The 22389-nt window shown below is 37.9% G+C and overlaps 1 protein-coding gene across 9 annotated transcripts in view; it reads right to left on the bottom strand.

Moving 5' to 3' along the window:
• Positions 1 to 22023, bottom strand: part of RPGR (retinitis pigmentosa GTPase regulator) — a 59220-nt gene extending 37197 nt beyond the window's left edge. For 3 of the 9 annotated variants that reach the window (XM_073013800.1, XM_073013804.1, XM_073013803.1), the window contains exons 1-7: positions 21819 to 22021; positions 17860 to 17985; positions 17322 to 17414; positions 15468 to 15530; positions 13269 to 13427; positions 11760 to 11909; positions 5060 to 5218 (exon numbers count right to left, since the gene is read on the bottom strand). In XM_073013800.1, coding sequence (XP_072869901.1) covers positions 5060 to 5218; positions 11760 to 11909; positions 13269 to 13427; positions 15468 to 15530; positions 17322 to 17414; positions 17860 to 17985; positions 21819 to 21846 — 778 coding nt within the window. In that variant the 5' untranslated portion in view covers positions 21847 to 22021. Of the gene's footprint in view, positions 1 to 5059; positions 5219 to 11759; positions 11910 to 13268; positions 13428 to 15467; positions 15531 to 17321; positions 17415 to 17859; positions 17986 to 21599; positions 21673 to 21818 lie in introns of those variants that run through there. The other 6 variants (XM_073013797.1, XM_073013799.1, XM_073013802.1 and 3 more) reach the window with 4 other exon arrangements.
• Positions 22024 to 22389: the final 366 nt, after the last annotated feature.

Raw genomic sequence — 22389 nt, 5'->3', positions numbered from 1 at the left:
CTCCAGCCTGGGTGATAGAGCGACATTCCATCTCAAAAAATAAAAAAGAAAGTACCAACTGTCATTAAGCTAATTCACTATGTCAAATAAAAAGTGAAGAGTTCTCCTACAGAAAAACTTCTTCCTTTTAAAAGTAGTTTACGCATCACCTAAGGTCAGGAGTTGGAGAAGAGTCTGGCCAATGTGGTGAAACTGTCTCTACTAAAAATACAAAAATTAGCCGGGCGTGGTGGTGTACACCTGTAATCCCAGCTACTAGGGAGGCTGAGGCAGGAGAATCGCTTGAACCCAGGAGGTGGAGGTTGCAGTGACCCGAGATCGTGCCACTGCACTCCAGCCTGGGCAACAGAGCAAGACTCCATCTCAAAAATAAAATCAAACAAAATACAAGTAGTTTAATAATCTATTTTATAAAACCCAATTTCAGAGAATTGTCTTGAGAATTAAAACTGGTAGTACATATGCTACATTTATTCACAAGTAAAGCTTCTTTACTAGGAAATGCAACTATAAGAGGAGGGGAAAAGCTTTTCTTTATATTGATATTTTGAAGTGATTCCAAAGGACTTCCAGTAACTCATTAAATATTATGTCACATGTTTTCTAGAAATGAAAAAGTACAAAAACAGGATACAAGAGTGGTGATGAAAGGGTCCTTTTAGAGACATCATGCTCCTGGTTGCTGCATTAAGATGCGCAGTGTCGATTACATGAGTCACTTCTCCTTAGTACACTGAGTTTAGTACACTGAGTTTCTCCTATTACAGGAGGAAGGGTAAGCGCTTGGTATTCATGCCAGAACCCAAACCTTCATTATTACTAGCTGTGGCAAGCAGGTGAGTTACTTAGATTATCTGATGTTATAATCCCTATCTAATAGAGTTGCTGACAGGATTAAAAGAGAAAACATTCAGGCAGATTTGAAAACATAATATGACATTCTGTTGTAAAGAACAGTTTTCTAAAAAGTATCTAATCAACTCATTCTATCAATAGGGGTTACAAATGAAAACATAACTGTCTATGGCCAGGTGGTTTTACAATTTTTTCTAATAAAAATGTTTGCTTCATAAATAAGACAAATAGATATTACTCCTTAAAGAAAATATGCTGTATTAAGGATATGAAGCCATATTGAGGCAATGGCAAAACAGATGTTTATTTTAATATTAAAAAACCATCTTAGTTTAATTAATAATCACATGGCGTATTTCCAGTTCTAAACGTTCAGCTTAACAGGAGAATACTGGGTAAATTAAAACAACTATCTATCTCTAGCTAACCAACAATTACTCTACATTTCTTAGGCTGTCTGACTTTAATTAGCCTGTGAAATGAGGCTGCTTAGGCAGTCTGAATCACGACAAAAGTTTTGTTCAGTATCCTGGTAGGCTCCCATTCAGGTGCTTGGATATTAGTGATGACAGCAGTTTCTATTTTATAAAAATGATCTAAGGCGCTCTTATTTAAGGACATCATATTTAACAACCAATAGAATTTTTGGCCATATCACCTTTGTGACATTTAACAACATAATTTAATGTTAACAAGTAATATTACATTAGGAAACCAGATTTGATCAGTTAGCTTCAGATCAATATTACTGTAATTTCACAGAATATATTTGATTTCAGAACGAATAATTTGTTAACCTGCAGAAACCTTGAGTTTATCCAAACATAATCTTAGAAGTTAAGATAAATTCTCATTTGCCTCAGGACCCAGACTTCATTGTGAACCCCATCTTACAACTGGCCTTTCTTATCTGTTGGTAACTGCTGTGGATGACTTACAAAATTACAAATATCACTCTGCCTCACTTAGTGTGTACCAAGTTTCAGCCTCAGACTTTTCCACAGTGGTCCATGGTTTCCCTGATCCCAAGGCGAAACTATAATCACCCTATCACTACAACCAGTTTTATTTTCTAACCTATTGTGGTCATGTGCAAATATTATATTTGAAATAAATTCATCAGATATGAACTAAATTGTTTTAAAAATAGTTTAATAAATGATCCTCTAATAGATTTTAAGGTAAGAGTTATAGACATATAGAAAAACAAGGCTGGGAAGGCCCTTCATAGAATAATCTAATCCAAGTGCTTTTCTTTAGTGAAAGAAATTGGAACAGGTGATTAGCTATTCTTTCCTTAAGGTCTTACAAAATATTCCATAACTCTCTTAGCAATCCAGTTTAGTATTTAGTCACACTGATGATCAATATACTCTTCAGGTCCATTTCTTCATCAGTTAGGACTAAATATTTTTAATATTCTGCCTATACTGTATTCCAGAATCAGGTTCCTCACCAGGGCTGGCTCATAATAAAGCTTGCACAGGTCCATGGAGAAATGTGAAAAACAGGCAAAGTAGTGAAATTTCCATACAGATACATTTATACAGTTGAAGGAGGTGTCCTTTATTATACAATTAAGAGCTTTCTATTTTGAAAATATTCCTTATTTTATGATATGATAGTGCAAATAGTCATTTTTTTCAATGCCCATATTTAGGCAAATGTGAATCAGAAGCTGACAACCATCTATTGGTTCTCATAATTTTTTAAACTCAAATTTGAGGTTATTCTCTGGATTGTAACACAAGCTCTTCACTGTTTACAAAATTATTTATGAACTGTAAAATTTCTCTCTTCATGTTTTTTTCCCTGTATTGCCAAGTTTTTCTTCTGTATTCCCCCATTCAATGTTGGCTGCCACAATCAGACAGGAAATGCAAGGACACTTCTTTCTTGCATCTGTAGTGGAAATCTTAGTGGCAAACAATAACTATTCCAGGTCTGTCAAATAGATGCATCTCATAATTTAAAAAACTTTCCTGGTGTATGAGATCCCAAAGCTTGCAAAAATCTGGAGAGAGCAATCGGTTTCTGGAAAGATTATACTTAAGCTCAGAACAAAGACCACAGAAAGTTAAATATCTTTAAAACCACAAGAAAATACCATCCTTAAGTGCGTTTATTTTAAATTAAGAATATAAAAGTAAGAATTAAGCTTTCATTATTTATCTTGTTGCTCACTTTATAGAAAAATATTTTATAATGAATGGTTGAAGACACTATTATTATACAATCAGCATTTGTATCTGTTAAAATAACCCTGAATGACCTATTCATTCTTTCTATAATCTTTGTATAAACTAGAGAAAATATATAACACACAAAGTTGCATTTCCGTCTATACAATGAATTTTCAGATAATGTTTACAAATTAATTTCAAAGTTTAATTTTTAGGACATTTTTGAAATTATATAAAAATTCACTTTTTCAACAGGAATTCAAAAAAAATCTTAAACCTCAGAATTATTTCCAAATTTAGAGTATAAGTTTTGAAAAAAAATTATTTCTAACTTAGAAAAGATTCCATCTAGTAACTAAAGCTTAATAACCACGACTGGGGCTGGAACAGGAAGTTGAGGAAAAGTAACATCAGAGAAAAAAATATAAAGATAAAATATTCTTCACTTACCTGGCAACGTTAGGCATATCATCTTAGAATTGGATATTATTCAAAATTTGTCTGCAACATTTCTAACTTTGGGCTACTAAAGATTAAGCGGTGACTTCATAAACTGTTAATTTTTGTGCAAAAAATATAATAATTCACTACCTAATTGTATTATGTACATTACTAATCTAAAATAAATCTAATGTTGAAAAAAATTTGGAAGCATTAATTTAGTAAACATATTAGCAAGTAGTGAGTATATTTCAATACAGTGATTAGAATTCTGAGAAATGACATGTCATAACAAATATGAAATTCAGATCCCAAAAGTAACATTACTATTAAGGTCCTAACTTTATTTTATTATCTGTAATTTAAAACCTTGCCACTTTTTAATGAATTACTGTAACAGAACATACAACTACAAAGAAATTCCCAAGTTATACACTGTAAATATCACCAAAAAAAGAATTATCAATGTCATGTAGAAAAAAAAAAGCTTCTCCAACAGAAGGCATTTCAGGAAAAATGTCAATGTTAGATAAATATAGAAAACATATATATAAGAAAAATTGTTTGTCCCTGAAAATGAGCTAAAAATAATGGAATATGTTGCCATTAAAAATGTTAAGGTCAGGCCAGATGTGGTGGCTCACGCCTGTAATCCCAACACTTTGGGAGGCCGAGGCGGGTGAATCACCTGAGGTTAGGAGTTCGAGACCAGTCTTGCCAACATGGCAAAACCCCCTCTCTACTAAAAATACAAAAATTAGCCGGGCATGGTAATGGGCGTCTGTAATCCCAGCTACTCAGGAGGCTGAGGCGGGAGAATTGCTTGAACTCAGGAGGCAGAGGCTGCAGTGAGCCGAGATCGGGCCATTGTACTTCAGCCTAGATGACAAAAGTGAAATCCAACTCCAAAAAAAAAAAAGTTAAGGTCATGAAAATGTAAATTACATTAGCAGAATTCATTTTTTTCTACTTAAAAAAATTATTTCATAGACCAGAAATACATATTAAGTATAGAAATAAAGGGTGAGAATCTTTTTGGGTTGTGTGTTTTTTTTTTTTTTTTTTTTTTTTTTTTGGAGACAAGGTCTAGCTGAGACCACACCTGGCTAATCTGGGGTTTCATCATGTTGCTCAGGCTGGTCTCAAACTCCTGGGCTGAAGCGATCTGCTCGCCTTGGCCTCCCAAGATGCTAGGATTACAGGTGTCAGCCATTGCACCAGGCCCCAAAAGTGAGAATCTTAATGGAAAGAGATGCAAAGCCACCTGACACGAGGTGTCTAAGAGTCAAACTCATAGAGGCTAAGAACAGAATGGTGGTTGCCAGGAGCTGAGGGGCGGCGGGAAAGACGAGTTGCCGTACAGTGGGCATGAAGTTTCAGTTACTCAAGATAAGTTTCAGACATCTGCTGTACAATGGTGGTGCCTATATATAAAAATACTGTATTATACACTTAAAAATCTATTAAGAAGGTAGTTCTTACAGCAAGTATTCTTACCACAATAAAAAAAAATGAACATTAAAAAAATTTCATTGGTCTCCACAGAAAGCAGGGAACAGAACAGTGGACTCCACACATACCTGTGAGAACCACAGTATGCTCTCCGCCACAAGCTACTTGGATCACCTTCTCAGGAATTTCAGACACCAGCTGCGGTGTTCTGTGATTGCTCAGGAGCTGATTAGGAAGACCTAACTTCCCATTCTCAGGTTCTCCAAACATGTATAGCTCACCATCTGCTATTGAAGGAAAAGTACAGTGATTAGTGATGACATACATATGAACAAAAAGGTGATCTTACCTTCAAAAAAATGTTTTGACAAGGATAACTTACTACATTTGACCTTTCTTGAGATATTTTCACTGTATGATAAGGAAATAAAGCTAGATTTTCTTTTCCCCTTGATTATTTTAATCCAGTAATTTTCATGAAAAATTCATGACTACCACTACTAATAAACAACTAGAAATCATTTTAGTGCTTTCACAAAAGTGAAGAATATCTTGTGTCTTCTACTTACTTAAAGGTCCCATAAAAACACGAATTTTGTCTTGCTCCCTACGGTATCCCCAAAACCTAGCAGTGTCTAGAACAAGCACTTAATATTTGTGGAATAAATGAATGAATAATTGCTTTATATGAAACTGGTTTAGAAAACTCACTTATGTGTGTAGTAAATATGTTAAGTAAATCTTAAGATAGCAGATTCTACCCATTTAGATGGCACTTCCTCCAAAGACGCTTACCAAAGAGTTCCTGACACTTAATCACTGCCCTGTCCATACTAACACTATTAATTTGCTTCTTTATTACATTTATCACACTGTATTATGACTGTGAACTTCTTGAAAGCAAGAACTTTCTTATTCATTTCTATGCAATTAACTGAGTTCTATAAAGTAGAATTTAAAAACTTTGTGTAAGTATATGGTCCAATCTCAAGAATGAGATAGAATGCATCACCATTGGTACGAGCAAAGAGACAACAGAGCAGATCTGCTTGCTTATTCTTTGCAAGTCTCTGAAAGAACCATGACTGGTCCTTGCCCAACCCCCAAGAAGGTGGCCTCTGGAGCGTTCTTTATATGAATGATTAATGACTTTGTTATATATACCAGAGCAATGAACTATGCCAGATTAGGTTTCTCAGGGCTGCTTGCACAAACATTAACATTGATGATGTGCACCTGGCTTCATTATTGAGGGTCCTGAGTTTCAGCTAGCAGGTGGTGCCTATATGACCAGCCCCCTAAATCCCCTGGAAGCACCAGAATGGGTTTCCCTGGGCAGAGACATTCCACACATGTCCCTGTAGTTCACTGCGAAGAAGAAAACATGCCCTGTGTGGTTTCCTAAGAGAAAGTACTAGGAAGTCCAAGCACGACTTCTCTGGACTCCACTGTAGATGCTTATCTTTTCCCCACTTTTTCTTTTTGCTTTGTATCCTTTGCTGTAATAAATCTTATTCATAAGTATAATCTTCTATTGAAGACTGTGAGTCCTTCTAGAAAATCACGGAACTTCGGGAAGGTGTGGGACAGCCAATGCACAAGATATGCACCACTTGAAACTTGCTCAAATACTGTAAACACAGCTATATTGATTTTCTGAATTGATCTGCACAGAAAATGAAGTTTTATGGACCACAGTTTTCTATGAAGTATTTAGCAAACACTGACACAAAAGTGGCGCCCAGTAAGTTAGCACCCTTCCATTCTCCCATGCTTGTTGCCTCCCATAGAAACTGGTTCCTAAGTCCTGATGAGTCTCTCTCCATTTCTGTTTATAGATTCCTGATTCCCTTTACACCTTAACATGAATTTTCACCTGGATCAAGTTTTTCAAATGTCTTTCCTACCTCTAATCTAACATATCCACACAATATCAGATATATCTTCCAAAAACAAGGCTCTAATTATGACACCTCCAAGTAAAAAAAAAATACATGTATCAAGTATAAACTGCAGACTGTTACAAGAGACCTTCCATATTAGGTCCCCGGACTACTAACCAGTCATATTTCTATCTACTCCCAAGCTGGTGACTCTCTTTTGAGTCACATCCTCCCTTGAGAATTTGATGACAGCTCTATAAAAAAAGTACACATCCCAGCAGGGTGGGATGGCTCACACCTGTAATCCCAGCACTTTGGGAGGCCAAGGCTGGCAGATGGCTTGAGTCTAGGAGTTTGAGACCAGCCTGGGCAACATGGTGAAACCCATGTCTCTACAAAGAATACAAAAATTAGCCGGGTGTGGTGGCATGCATCTTTGTCCCAGCTACTCAGGGGAATGAGGTGGGAGGATCACTCGAGCCCAGAAGGTCTAGGCTACAGTGAGCCGTGATTATGCCACTGCACTCCAGCCTGGGTAATAGACTGAGACCTGGCTCAAAAAAAAAAAAAAAAAAAAAAATGCACCTACCAAATTTAGCATATCATTTTAGGGGTTCACATTCCTTTAGGATCCATGATCCCTAACCTCTAAACAAACAACCTCTAAACAAACTCAACTATGCAATAATCTCCAAATACATGATTTACTTTTCTGTCTCTTTATCTCTGCACATGTTTTTGTCTCTGCCTGGATTGTTCTTCCCTCATCTCTGTCTCTCTCAGAGTTGCTTCCATCTTTCATGGTTAATCTCAAATACCACCCTTTCTCTGAAATATGTCCTGATGTCCTTAACAAGAAATAATATTTTTTCCTTCTTGATCTCATGTAAGACTCTGCTATCAAATGTCTTATGTTACCAATCATGGTCTGCTGTATATTGCAGTTATTGGTCTAGCACAGTAGTGAAAAGTATGTGCTCCAGAGTCAGACTGCCTTGTTTGCATCTGGATTCTGCCACTTACTCAATCATACTGAGCAAGTTGTTCAATCGCTAGGCCTGTAACATGGGGATAAAAGTGCCTGTGTGATAGGGTTGTTTCATAGGAATAACTGAATTAATACATTCAAAGGCACTTAGAACACAATCAGTGCCTGGTCATTAGTAGTTGCTACCACATCCTCCTCTTCCTCTTGTACATGGAGAGAAACTGCATGTCAGTAGAAGTTGTTCTGGCTTTTAGAGCTGGAAGACTGGAGTTCAAATTCTGATTCTGCAACTCAATTGCAGCATCACTTTGAATAAAACTGTGTTCGAATCCTGCCTGCACATACGGAATCAGAGATACCACCACCTCTCTCTCAGAGTGGTTGGGAGATTAAATGAAATCTATTTGTACTTGAAAATGCTTTGTACATGGAAAACTATACATCCTATAGTTTGACTGTAAACTCCAGAAGGGCAGGTACTACATTTTAATCAACTTGGTATGGTAAGAAATAGCATTTAAAATGACTTTTACATAGTAAGTTGCTGAGGTTTCTCACAGTGTCAACTTTTTAAAGTAAAATGTTTTACCAATAAAGCAGGGGTGTCCAATCTTTTGGCTTCCCTGGACCACACTGGAAGAATTGTCTTCGGCGACACATTAAATACACTAACACTAACGATAGCTGATGAGCTAAAAAAAGAAAAGGTCTGTGCATAAATCTCATGTTTTAAGAAGGGTTACGATTTGTGTTGGGCCACATTCAAAGCCATCCTGGGCTGCGGGTTGGATGAGCTTGCTATAAAGGGTAAGAAGATATTTCCTGTAGCTTATCAGTAGGACCTTCCTTAAAGGGGAAGGTGAGTGCTTTTAATCCATATAAAATGTTTTATTTAATTTCAAGGTCTTTTTCTTATTTATATATAAAAAATAAAATAACATTTATCATGAAGAACAAATAGGTCATTTCATATCAATTATATCTACTTCACTTAGGTCTATTAATTTTTATAAAATCTGGATTCCTCAAACTATCTACCTGGCTCTGATAGCTACCTTCCCCAGGATTCTGATCTTAAGCACACTGCCAAGTCTCTATTCTCCAGTCTCTGAAGATTGCTCCACAAATTCCTGCCCCCAGTTCCCATGACCCCAACTCATTTGCTTATATCCCCTATTGTACTACACCTAAATCAGTGAATCATTGGTTGAAATGCTCAGACCCAACCATTAACATATCAGATGAAAAGACACAGAAATCAGGGATAATACCTGAAAACTCCATAGATTTTACCTGTAACATCTAAAAATTGAATATTTTATATAATTTATAATATGAACTTGAATTGAGAACATGAATTTAAAATACGAACATGAGCATTTAAACATACTAGTAGGTGAAAAATCTGTAGGAAGTCTTAAACATAACTATCTTAGTAATATGTTCTGCATTTTTATTAGGAAATAAACTATTCTGTTTGGAGGTTCCTCAAAAAACTAAAAACAGAGCTACCATATGATTCAGCAATCCCACTGCTGGGTATATACCCAAAGAACAGAAACCGGTATATCAAAGAGATATCTGCACTCCCATGTTTGTTGCAGCACTGTTCACAATAGCCAAGATTTGGAAGCAACCTAAGTGTTCATCAACAGATGACTGAATAAAGAAAACGTGGAGCTGGACGTGGTGGCTCAGACCTGTAATCCCAGCACTTTGGGAGGCCAAGGTGGGTGGATCACCTGAGGTCAGGAGTTCAAGACCAGCCTGACCAACATGGTGAAACCCTGTTGCTACTAAAAATACAAAAAAATTAGCTGGGCATGATGGATGGCGCCTGTAATACGAGCTACTCAGGAGGCTGAGGCAGGAGAATCACTTGAACCCGGGAGGCAGAGGATGCAGTGAGCTGAGATTGCGCTACTGTACTCCAGCCTGGGCAACAGAGCAAGACTCTGTCTCAAAAAAAAGAAAAAATGTGGTACTTATGCACCATAGAGTACTATTCAGTCATGAAAAAGAATGAGATCCAGTCATTTGCAATGACATGGATGGAACTGGAAGTCATTATGTTAAATGAAATAAAACAGGCACAGAAAGACATATACTGCATGTTCTCACTTATTTGTGGGATGTAAAAATCAAAACAAACTCATGGAAATAAAGAGTAGAAGGATTGTTACCAAAGGCTAGAAAGGGGAGTGGGGTGTGTGTAGGAGGGTGGTTAATGGGTCCAAAAATTAGAAATAATAATATCTAGTATTTGACAGCACAACAGGATATCTGCACATATCTAGTATTTGACAGCACAATCAAAATAACTGTACATCTTAAAATAACTAAGAGAGTATCATTGGATTGTCTGTGGGTAAATGCTTGAGGGGATGGATACCCCATTCTCCATGACGTGATTATTACCCATCACATGCCTGTATAAAAACATCTCAGGTATTCCATATATATATACATAAAATGTACCCTATATATATACACACACATATATATATAATGTACCCACTATATATATATATTATGTACCCACAAATACTAAAAATTAAAAATAAAGAATCTGTTTTTTCTGACCTACAAATTCAACATACAAAGAGAAAAAAATGCTTTTCTATATAACATTTTCATCTATCATGAAATACATATTAAGTAAAACCCCTTATACTTGAGTTATTTCCAAAATTTGTAAAAAGTTGCTTCAAGTGATTAAAGTCATAAAATAATGGCTAGTGTGAAAATTACTGACAGTTCATATCAGCTGATGTAAATGAATCTCAGCAAAATGCTTGGTATAAAAGTTCATTTTATGTACAAACCTGTGAATATGCTAAAAAACATTCCATCATATACCTTAAATGGGTGAATTGTAGGGTATGTGAATTATATCTCAATAAAGCTGGGTTTTAATTTTTTAAAAAAGCATAAAAACACACCAAAAAAAAGCTCAATGTAATGCCTGTTGGTTAAGATGAACTATTCCACTTGTTCACCTAATGGCTAATGCAGAGTTCATTCACACAATTCATTCTGGCAGTTTTCTTAAAGTCTAAATATAAAACAATGCTTTTGCTTGGTACTTTTATTGTTTGGCTGCCTTTTTTTTCCCATTTCTGTTTTTGTTTCCTGTTTTTTGTTTCAAGAACAAAGCAAGTACAGACTATACCAACCCCAGGAGTCAAAAGTAGCCAATAAGTTGGTAGGTGGTGTTGCCCCAAGGAATGCAATCAATTCATCATTCATTCACTTTCTCCCTCATTCAATAATATTTATTGATTATCGGTTTGTTCAAGACACCAGGGATGCAGTGGTGAAAAATACTGACAAAGTCAGGTTTACTCTCTCTTGGTATCATGCTGCTGCCAATTCACTGGTAACTTTGGGGGGCACTGAGATGGGTGAATTACCACTTTCTAACCCTGAGTCTGTGGTACATGAAATAAAGAGTAAATGTATAAAATAAATCTTTAAAGATTTGTCTAAGAGGGTCCAAAAACTATTTCCTCTAGGTATTTTTACTATTAAAAAATCCCATCAATTAGATGCAAAGTCATAATCACACTTCCTGTTATTACTAGTGTAGATATAGACTATAACAGCTAGAGCCCAACATTTCAAATATTTTAACTAAGATAGAAAAGGTTGCCAGTAGGTCCAGGAAAGGGAGAAGTTGGGAATGCTGAGAAAGTCCTACCAAAGGAAACCATATCCCACGCTGAGCTCTCTGTATTCACCTAAAAAGTGATCATGTCAGACACAGTTTGAAATTATGAACTCTTATTATATAAATGGGGAAATACTGTGACCTAAAACAGACCAAAACAATTTCATTACATGGACAACCATGGCATTATTTCTATAGAACCAGAGAATATGTTACATCATTTCATTATTAATTTAATAATAACATAGAAGTGGGAGATAACATGATGACTTCAAAATGTGTCTTACTTGTTACAAAAGCTGAATGGTAATATCCACAAGAGATCCAGGAGACAGGTTTTCCAATGGTCACTTGATGAGGGACACAGACATTAGTTACATTTTTTAAACCAATTTGCCCTTCGGAATTGTCACCCCACATAAAAAGTCTTCCATCCTCTACAAAGAAAAATACAAGGGGGAGAAAAGGTTTTAAAAGGTAGTCAGGCTCTGAAGCTATTATACTTCCAAAAGACCATTTATTTTATAGTTCATAAAAAGTATGTATCTTAACAATAAAGTACTACTAAGACATTTACACCAGTTAGCTACTTAAGAGTTCAATTTATATTGTGAAATACTTCTATAATGATAAAGAACACAGAACAGCCTGATTGTAAATCACTTAAGTCCTGGCCATATTTTTATCTCAATAGCAAAGACAGAACGCCCTTTCCTACAATCACCCTTTCCCATGCTAGTGTCTCTAAACAGAAATGTTCTCCTCCTTCCAAGCAGTCTACCTGCAACCGAACTGAAAGACAGCACAGGTCACATTAGACACCTGCAGGTCAAAAAAGCCTGGAAGACCTTGCTCTTGAGAGCGCTGTGGAAATGATGTTTTGGAAAAAAGAAGAGAAGAAATGTATTTCACTACATATTTTTTTCCTTATAATTTAAACCTGAAAACACAGAATCTAGCCTTTAGAGAATAAAGATATAATATCATGTAAAACATCTCAAAAATAGGTAACTTATATCATTTCTGATAAGGGTTTTGATGTCAGAAAAAATCTAGGAAAAATATTTTAGAAAGGAATTCTCAAGATTTATTTATATATTTTAAATAATTTAAATTTTGAAGTGGTTTAGTAATGCAAAACAAATAAATGAAAATAACAACCGAAAGAAGGATGTCAAAATGCTAACTTAAGGGCTGACAAAATCTAAAGGATGGAGCTTCAGATACAACTCTGACTTTCCTGATAGAGTAACACCAGATGTTACACAGCCTCCTGCTTGAAACAAAGCAGGTAACCAGCAGCTTCAGTGAGATCAAGCTGATTCTGGCTCCAAATTTTAAAGAAATGTCTCATATGGGCTTTTGGTAGGGAGGGCAGAGAGGTACAATGACTGTTACAAATCACATTTTAACACCATATGCTGCAATAGATTTCTGCGGATGTTTCTGATAGCAACTTCAGTTAAAACTGTAAGTATGAACTTTAAGAGCACACAATGAAAATAACATTTAAGAATATCTAAAGGAGTAGACGGAGAGCATAGCTTAGAGCTTATTTGCCAATTACTTTTTAAATGTATATTTAAATAAGCACAAATAAGCATAAAATAAGCATAAATAAGCATAAAATTGTAGTATGTCAAGATTTAAAGTTATATTTTAAATGTTTTCTGAAAACACATAGACAGTCAATGAAAGAAAACTAAACAGCAATGCTCCCTTCAGTTTACTGAGTTGGCATATATCGATTTACAGGAAAGGAATGTGTCCCAGACTGAAAAAGAAACAAGCCTCACCAGTTAGGGCAGCTGAAGTATTAGATCCAGCAGAGAGCTGTTTAATCTTATGCTCGGATGTAAAAAAGCTAATTACATGAAAAGTGTTTCTTTCTTCAGTGTCACCCAGCCCCAACTGTCCTTCATCATTTCCACCAGTTGCATATACATTGCCTCCTTCTGCACATGGAAAAGAAAACATCAACAGACTATAGAGTGCCCCTTTTTACGAGACATGTCAGTGTACAGCAGCGATTTCCTCTATTAACAGTGAAGAAAGTTGAAAGCTATCATTATCCTATTATTTGGGAGACAACTTCATTTCATCGTCAAAATAAAGCAAAACAAGCAAGGTCACATATTTTTGTGAGATGTCAGAAATCAATCTAGAATGTAACTAGCAACTGAAATGAACAGAATGAATGGAACGTATTTCTTGCTAATATAGTACTTTATTAATTCAGAGTAAAAACAAGGAAAGTAACTTCCAAACTAGTTTAAAATGCAAATCTATTTTAAAAGAGATGTGTCCATTAATTTTAACTTCTGTACCCATTAAAGCTAAGATATAGTATAAATAAGTAAAACGAGGCAAATCCAAGAAGAATCTAATTAGAAACATGATAATTCTATGTTGTATTCATTTTAACTTCCTAGTTAAATAAGAAGTCACTACAGCACTCTGTTTAGGAGGAAAGACTCCAGAGCCAGACTGCTTGGGTGCAAATTCTGGCTTACCACTTACCAAAGCTGTGAGACCTTGGGCAAGCCATAACCTCTGTGTGCCTCATTTTCCTCATCTATAAAATGGGGATAATAATAGTACCTACTTCATAGAGTTATGATGAAGATTGAATTAGTTGAGATTTGTAAAATTCTTAGAACAGCATTTGGCTCATTTAAAGTATGTAAAAATGTTTGTTAATTACTCTGTTAATTAAATAAAAAGTACATCATGCCTAGATTATAAACATTTCCAGTAAGTTGTAAATTAATGAAGATTTTAAACACATAATTAGTTATCTATGTCATAAATATATACACGAAGTTAAAGCCTTGCTAAATTATAGGGTGAAATGAGGGCAGAATCAGCCTGAGTCAGTAAAAATTTTAAAGTTATTGTTATTTTTATTTTTTGTTTTTAAGAAAAGAGGAAACCTAATTGGGGAAACAAGACTAGCTTTCAAATGGAAAATACATACAAGGTCACAAGAAATTGGAGTGCACAATTTAACACACATGGAGCAAACCAGAGTTGGTGAGATTGAAATAATTCAAACACATAAATGAACACAAAGTTGAACAGTCACAAAATGTTCCATGGAAGAAGTAACACTTAATGGGATCTCAAAAGATAATCTGAAAAGCCTAAGAGAAAGAGAAAAGACACTTCAGAAAGGGAAAGGTATGGAGAGATGGAGAGCAGCTGACACAGTGAAAACATCCTGAAGACAGAATAAGTGGTTGGGGGCGTGGGGCAGGGGCAGGGGGAAGGTGGTAGGAAGAACTGCTCAGTGGTCAGGTCCTGGAGGTCTAGTTGTTATCGCAGCATTTGCTGAAGATACTACTCTTTCTCTATTGAATTTCGCATCTCTGCCAAAAATCAAGTGGGCATATATATATGGGTCTACTTGTAGACTCTATTCTGTTCCATTAATCTTTGTCTATCTTTTTGCCAATACCACACCGTCTTGATTATGGCAGCTTTACAGTGAGTCTTGAAATCAGGTAGTGCCAGTCCTCTAATTTTGTTATTTTTCAAAATTGTTTTGGTTCTTCTATGTCAATTGTTTTCCATATAAATTTTAGAAGCACTTTGTTAATTTCTACACACACACATACACACACAAAAGCTGGTGTGGGTTTTGATGGGAATTGTGCTCGCTCACATCAACAGCCTTTTGGGTGCCTTCCACTCAACCTTAGTAAGGAAGAGTTCTAGAAGAGCAAGAACAGGAATAACCAGCCCCTAAGGTGGACACACAGGTTAGGAGATGCTGTCCCATGATATAATCCAAGAAAAGAAGCTTTTTCTTCAGCCATTTGACATTTATGTGTATATTTGCAAAGGCAAACGTGTACTAGCCATTGACATTTTAAAAATCCCTAATTTTACTGTTGCCAAAGTATAATCTCTATTAATTTTACAAAACCACGTTACTGGAATGAGACCTCAGTTCTCAAAGTCAGGCAGGAAATCATACAGGTTGAGCACTATACCTGTTGACACCAGGGTGTGGTTCCTTCCACAGGCAGCTAATTTCACCTTTTCAGGTTTTAGAGCTAAAAATATTTAAAAATGGGACAATTATTTTACAGCAATGAAAATGAACAGTGGTCCAGGACAAATGGTAACTAAGTGATAGAACCGAGATTTAATAGCAGGCTTGTCTGATTCCAAAGTCAATGTTCTTAACTAGCAAACCAGAGGTTTTCAGAACTGGTTGTGTACCATCATAACCAGTGGAGCTTGAATACAATATAGATATCTTAGCCCCATCACTAGGGAATCTGAGTCAGTGGGTCTAAAGTAGGGGCTAGGCATCTATATATGTATATTTTTAAACTCCACAGATAGGCCAGAGCGGGGGCTCACACCTATTATCCCAGCACTTTGGGAAGCTAAGACGGGCGGATGGCTTGAGCTCAGGAGTTCCAGAACAGCCTGAGCAACATGGTGAAACCCCATCTCTACAAAAAAATACAAAAATTAGCTGGGTGTGGTGGTGCATGCCTGTAGTTTCAGCTATTTGGAGAGGGGGTGCTGAGGTGGGAGGATGGCTGGAGCCCAGGAGGTTGAGGCTGCAGTAATCAGAGATCACGCCACTGCACTCCAGCTTGGGCGACAGAGTGAGACCCTGTCTCAAAAAACAAAAACAAAAACAAAAACAAAAACAACTTCACAGGTAGTTAATATGTGCTGAGACTCACTGTATTCTATTATGCTGCCTCCTCACCAATCTGATCCATTACCTAACCTGCCATCACCGTTATCAAGCTCACCTTCTACCACATTCAATGAAAAACTGAAAGATTGATAGGTATACATACACCTATGAATCAAAGTTGTTCATTCATTCATCCATATATTCAAAAAACATTTAAAGAACATCTCCTAAGTGCTTGGCATAGGGGCTGCAAAAAGATGACTAAGATAGAATTCCTGGTCTCAAGGATCCCATAGTCTAAACAATCCTGTTAGCTTGTCTATTAGATAAGATATTTGAGAGTAAGGGTCATGGTCACTGTGAATATCCCCAAGTGCTTAGACTGTGCTCAATAAATACTTTTTGAACACATGGAATACTTTAAAAGTTCCATAACAATTCCCATAAACAGCATGAATATGACAAGCTACACTGACATTTTGAGTTGAAATTAAAATTTAGCCAGGAAGATAAAAAATACTGCTCTTACTACATCTCAAGGAATCTTCATCATCCTTTCAAGTTTAGCTGATGTTCACAGGTTATACCCAAACAGAGGTTTTGCATATAACATCCAGAAAGCTTTGTAAGGGTATTATATATCTAACATTTTCTGGAACATTCCTGATTTCAAATATTTTGTCCTGTTGTTCTTTTACACTAGTACTAATCAATCCCTAGTCTCGATGTTTTGTTTACTTCACCTAGTCACTATATAAAGCAGGATAAGTATGTTTTATAAAACCAGCAACTAAATAGAAGCATAATGTCCACAACTCTATTAAATGAGAAAAGCTCAAAATTCTAACATATGTTTGTTCTCTGTATACACAATAACAGTAATACGTAAGTAGTTTTACAAACAAGCAAAAAAAAAAAAAAAAAGGAGGGGGGATGTTCAAATGCAATCCTGTAAAATCATTACTTCCTTTGTGGTCCCTGGATTTAAAATCAATCTGATTTTTAGACCCTAACATATAAAAGCAGTTCTGAATAGCATATGAAAGATAAGTTAAATGCTAATAATATTCAAGCAAATGTCAGAAAGTAAACAACTAAAGGCTTTATTATTTATGACATTAAAGAACTACACGGTCAACATAAAAACACTTTATACAGTTTGTGAAAAGGTAAAAAGATCCCAAACCTTTGACACATGTTGGCTTGCTGATGGCTGACTTTGATCCTAATCCTAACTGACCCCAGCTGTTACTACCAAACACGTAAAGTTTATTATTTCCTGGTGGGAGGGAAAAAGAAATAATCAACTGAAGCATTTTTCACACAATGTAAGATGAGTCATCACATAGCAATAAAAAGCTATACTTTTTAAATGTCACTGCTTTTCTGTGTTGAAACAAGTTACCTTGTTCATCTATGTATAACCAGATTCTATTAGGTGGGAAAGAGTTTCTAAAATTATACAGTAACAGTTTTTTAATTATATTGAAATAGATTCATTTCAAGAAAGTTGTGTGTATAGAAAATCATACTTAAATATACTAAGGAAACTTAAAATTTAAAAGACACTCCTGATGACTTATTTTGTGAAGAATTCTCTGGCAAAGTAAAAAACAACACTTATGATATATTTTCAACATGTTTAAAACACAGCAGCGTATCTATAACATAATATTTAGAATTTTCTAAGTATTACTGTCCTCATTCAGGATTGTAATACTAACCGGTAACAACAGCAGTGTGTTCATCTCCACATGAAAGATGTACAGGGACATCATTTTTAAACCAGAATTTACTGGGATTATTTTCAGCAAAGTTACTTTTCCCAAATGTAAACACAGCACCCGAATCTGCAAATATAAGATGGTCTCTATTTTATAACTTTTACTATGTTGCCTGTTATTTAAATACCTTTTCAGTAATTTATCCATACAAACCTCTTGTTTCATGACAGCTTTGCCCCCACTCTGGCAATGTTTAAGCCTTCCTTCTTCCACCTTAATTCAGTCTTTCTTATTCCTCAGACTCCATTATAGTTTTATCTCTGAAATCTACTAGATTGAACATGTATTGGCACAAAGTAAGAAATATACTATCACAAGGAAGGCAGTCATCTATTACTAATAGTTCTGCTGTCACCAAGTAGATGTCTATTCCCTGGAATGAAATGGTACAATTTGTGCTAGTCTTGTTCTGGTTAACACCTCATGGTCTGGCCTCTGACTGAGAGCTTTTCTCCAAACACAGAAACAGGACAGTATTTAGCTTCCTCATTAACTTCATCAGGATATCTATGGGGAGAGTCTCTATCAGTCAATTTGGATTTTCTCTGGTCCAGGTTTTCCAAGGAGCCTCCAGTGTTCTCATGCAAGGGAAACAACGTTAGCCCAAATGGTGAACTCTTTTTATTTTTGTTGAGACAGGGTCTCACTCTGTCACCCAGGTTGAAGCGCAGTGGCCCAATCACGGCTAACTGCCACCTCGACCTCCTGGGCCCAAGCAATCCTCCCACCTCAGCCTCCAGAGTAGCTAGGACTATAGGCGTGTGCCACCATGTCCAGCTAAATTTTGTAATTTTTGCACAGACGGGGTTTTAGCATGTTGCCCAGGCTGGTCTCAAACTCCTGGGCTTAGGCTCAGGTCTCAAACTCCTGGGTTCCTGCCTCGGCTTCCCAAAGTGCTGGGATTACAGGCATGAACCACAACAACTGGCCAAAATGGTGAACTCTTCTTACTTTCTCTGTTGGTAATCCCAATGAATACCCATAAAACCAGAGACAGCACAGAGAGAAACAAATTACTCCACCACTATCTCTTTCATTTGAACCAAGGGAAAGCAGCTAGAAAAAAAAAAAAAAAAAAAACCAGGCTTTAAAGGCAACTAGGTATTCAAAGGTTGTTGTAAGGATTAAATGAGATGACATGAACTTAGCTCAGAGCCTAGCATCCTCAAAGTGGTAGCTCATAGCTGCCTCTGTAAACTCTTCCTCCACCATAAGAGTTGGAAATGATCACTGGCTTCTCTGAACTATGTGATTTGTAGAATTTATATGGCAAATAATTGTGCTACCTAGCAATCTCTCTAATTAAACTGTTACACAAATCAGCAAAATTACAAATCTCAGCAAGATTTGTGTAACAGTTTGATTAGAGAGCTTGGTAGGTAGCATAATATGTAAGATGAGGTCCTCACAAAGCAATAAAAAGCTATACTTTAAAAATGTTGGCCAGGTATAGTGGCTCACGCCTGTAATCCCAGCACTTTGGGAGGCCTAGGCGGGTGGATCACTCGAGGTCAGGAGTTTGAGACCAGCCTGGCCAACGTGGTGAAACCCTGTCTTGACTAAAAATGCAAAAATTAGCCGGGTATGGTGGTGGGCGCCTGTAATCCCAGCTACTTCGGGGGCTGAGGCAGGACAATCGCACGAACCCCAGGGGCGGAGGTTGCAGTGAGCCAAGATAGCGTCATTGCACTCCAGCCTGGGCGATAGAGTGAGACTCCGTCTCAAAAAAAAAAAAAAAAAAAAAAAAAGTCACTGCTTTTCTGTGTTGAAACACAGACAGAGTTCACCATTTGTTACCCGAATGTTGTTTTTTTCCAACTATTTTCTAAGGTTACAGAGGGTATAAACTGTCTGCACTACCCATATTGCCTAGCACAAAGTAGCCATTGTGTGTTCTACTTTTCACACAGAAAGGGTCCCCCTTACACACATGTATATTCGTAACTGTTCAATGTTTTGTTCACGAATGCATCATAATGGTGAGTAGATAGTCAAATATAACTTTCGACATTGTTCATATAAAAGACAGGTTACCCAAGTCGTCAGCAAAGGAGCACTTCAGCTTTTCCTGATTTCTGAGAATTCAGAATGTTGAGGGATCCAGTATAAAATGAAAAGATCCTCTCAACACAGCTACTCAGGAAGTTTCTAATTCTCATCTTACTCATGCACTACAGTCAGTCATAGAGATGTCTTTTTCTCTTTCCAGAAACAGTACATGGGAAAGGATGGTTTATCTTTCCCCCCAAAACATCACAAAATGAGATGGTCCTAGGAGATTGGGAGAGGAGTACACGGGGATGTTGAGATTTAACATTCTTACATCAAGTCATTACCTGATCTGAGTAGTATTCACAAACTGTTGTGGCACAGGATCATTTTGAAGAGAGACTAATTAGCAGTTCCCAAAAACCATTTAAATACACACATACACCAAATAGTAGGCCAGGTCCAGCTTCTGGGGAAATCCCAAAGAGGGTGATCACACATAAACTAATTCGTACCAGAAAGGAAAACACGGCGAATATAAGTATTAATAATAGATATTAACATGCAAGAGACTAGCCACTGTGGACAACTTTTTGAGAACCACTGTGAGGCATCTCAGTTCGACTAGGATCTAGAACAGACTCTGAGTTTCCCCAGAATGAATTATTTTAACATTTGAACTGTTTTGTCCTGGCTCCCCTGGCTTCCCTGATACTCTCATCCCAAGCCAAGGTTTGGTGGCTCTGCTCTGGCCCTATAACATCTACTGTCAATTTGTATGGTCATTTTGTTCACCTTCCTGTATGTCTCACTAAATTGTGAACTGCAGGAGAGGAATCTAAGTTCCGGCCAGGAGCATGGAAGAAAACATACATATTTCAGTGAAGGTATAATTCTGCTCAAACCCAGTGTTTTTTCAACATGGTCGTGACCTATTAGTGGGTCAGAAAATCAATTCAGTGGATCACGATCAGCATTTTAAAAGAATGCATTATCAAAAAGCTGTCTGTGGAATCTAAGTGGTTAGAACAAGGACTGCATCACGAGACATCTATTTCTGTTACACGGTATGTATGGGGTATCGGGTCACAATGTCAAAAGTATTTCTAACTATAGAGCTCAGAAAAAAAGGCTAAAAAACACTCGCTAAAGGGTCCCTCTTCTTTCTCTTTTCCAATTTATTTCCTGTATCCCCTTTTACCCCACAACCCTGATCACTCACTCTTTACCGCATTCAATACATAACCGGGAGCTCAGGACCTCCAAAGTGCACAAGTCTGGAGTCTGCACTTTGGGGAGTTTACAGATAGGTAAAAAGTGTCCCTGCCTGGCCGGGCGCGGTGGCTCACACCTGTAATCCCAGCACTTTGGAAGGCTGAGGTGGGCTGATCACCTGAGGTCAGGAGTTCGAGACCAGCCTGACCAACATACAGAAACCCCGTCTCTACTAAAAATACAAAATTAGCCAGGAGTGGTGGCGCATGCCTGTAATCCCAGCTACTCCGAGGCTGAGGCAGGAGAATCGCTTGAACCCGGGAGGTGGAGGTTGCGGTGAGCCGAGATCGCGCCATTGCACTCCAGCCTGGCAACAAGAGCGAAACTCCGTCTCAAAAAAAAAAAAAAAAAAAAAGTGTCCTGCCTTCAAGAATCTCATCAAAAGCTTATTTTAAAAACATAAGAAAGACAGGCACCCTCTTTCCCGTTCTCCCCCATCCTGTTCTTCCCGTGCGGTCCTCTGCCCTCAGTCATTCGTGAGATCGCAACCAGCGATCCCACCCCAGTCCGGCCGCCAGGCCTCGGGCCTGTCCCCTTACAGGGCCGATCCGGAGGCGGGGCCCGGCCGCCCGCCCGCCCGCCCGCCCGCGGACCCTCCCTCCGGGCCTTCCGCCCCCGGCGCGGGTGCGACTCACCGGGCAACAGCTCTTCGGGCTCCTTCATGCCAAGGGCGGTACGGGCAGCCTGCGCCTGGGCCAGGAGGCTGTAGAGGACGGTTTGGTCGGGGCTAAGGCAGCTACTTCGCCCCCACTCGGGCCGCGAAAGCCCCCCAGTTCCGCATGGCGAAACTCCGTGGATCAACTACAACCGCGCTCCCGGAAGTCAACAAACAGCCGCTAGGGGCAACGGGGGCGGAGCTTGGGAATGCAAGGCGGGGCAGGCACCGCTGGGGAGGGGAACGGAGGCCGGGTGGCTGGTAAGGGGCAGACTCAGGCACAGCGGAGGGGCGGTAGAGACCACGCGCCCTCTGGCGGCCTGGAGCAGAGAGGCGGCCACGCCGCGCAGTGATGCCCTGGAGTCAAAGCCCTCGTGCCGCTGGAGGTACAGGCGCCGCAGGGACCCTGCCATGAGTGGCAGACGTCACAAATCTCATACCCCGTGACATAAGCAAACATCGACACACAATTATGACAGTACTAGTAATAGTGACCAGCTGGAACATTAAAGGAGATAAGCACTCTGCTAAAGGCATCCCCAGCATCTAAA

The sequence above is a fragment of the Chlorocebus sabaeus genome, chromosome X, assembly GCF_047675955.1.
Source record: "Chlorocebus sabaeus isolate Y175 chromosome X, mChlSab1.0.hap1, whole genome shotgun sequence".
NCBI classification, from domain to species: domain Eukaryota; kingdom Metazoa; phylum Chordata; class Mammalia; order Primates; family Cercopithecidae; genus Chlorocebus; species Chlorocebus sabaeus.
This window is presented reverse-complemented; position numbering and strand designations above follow the sequence as displayed.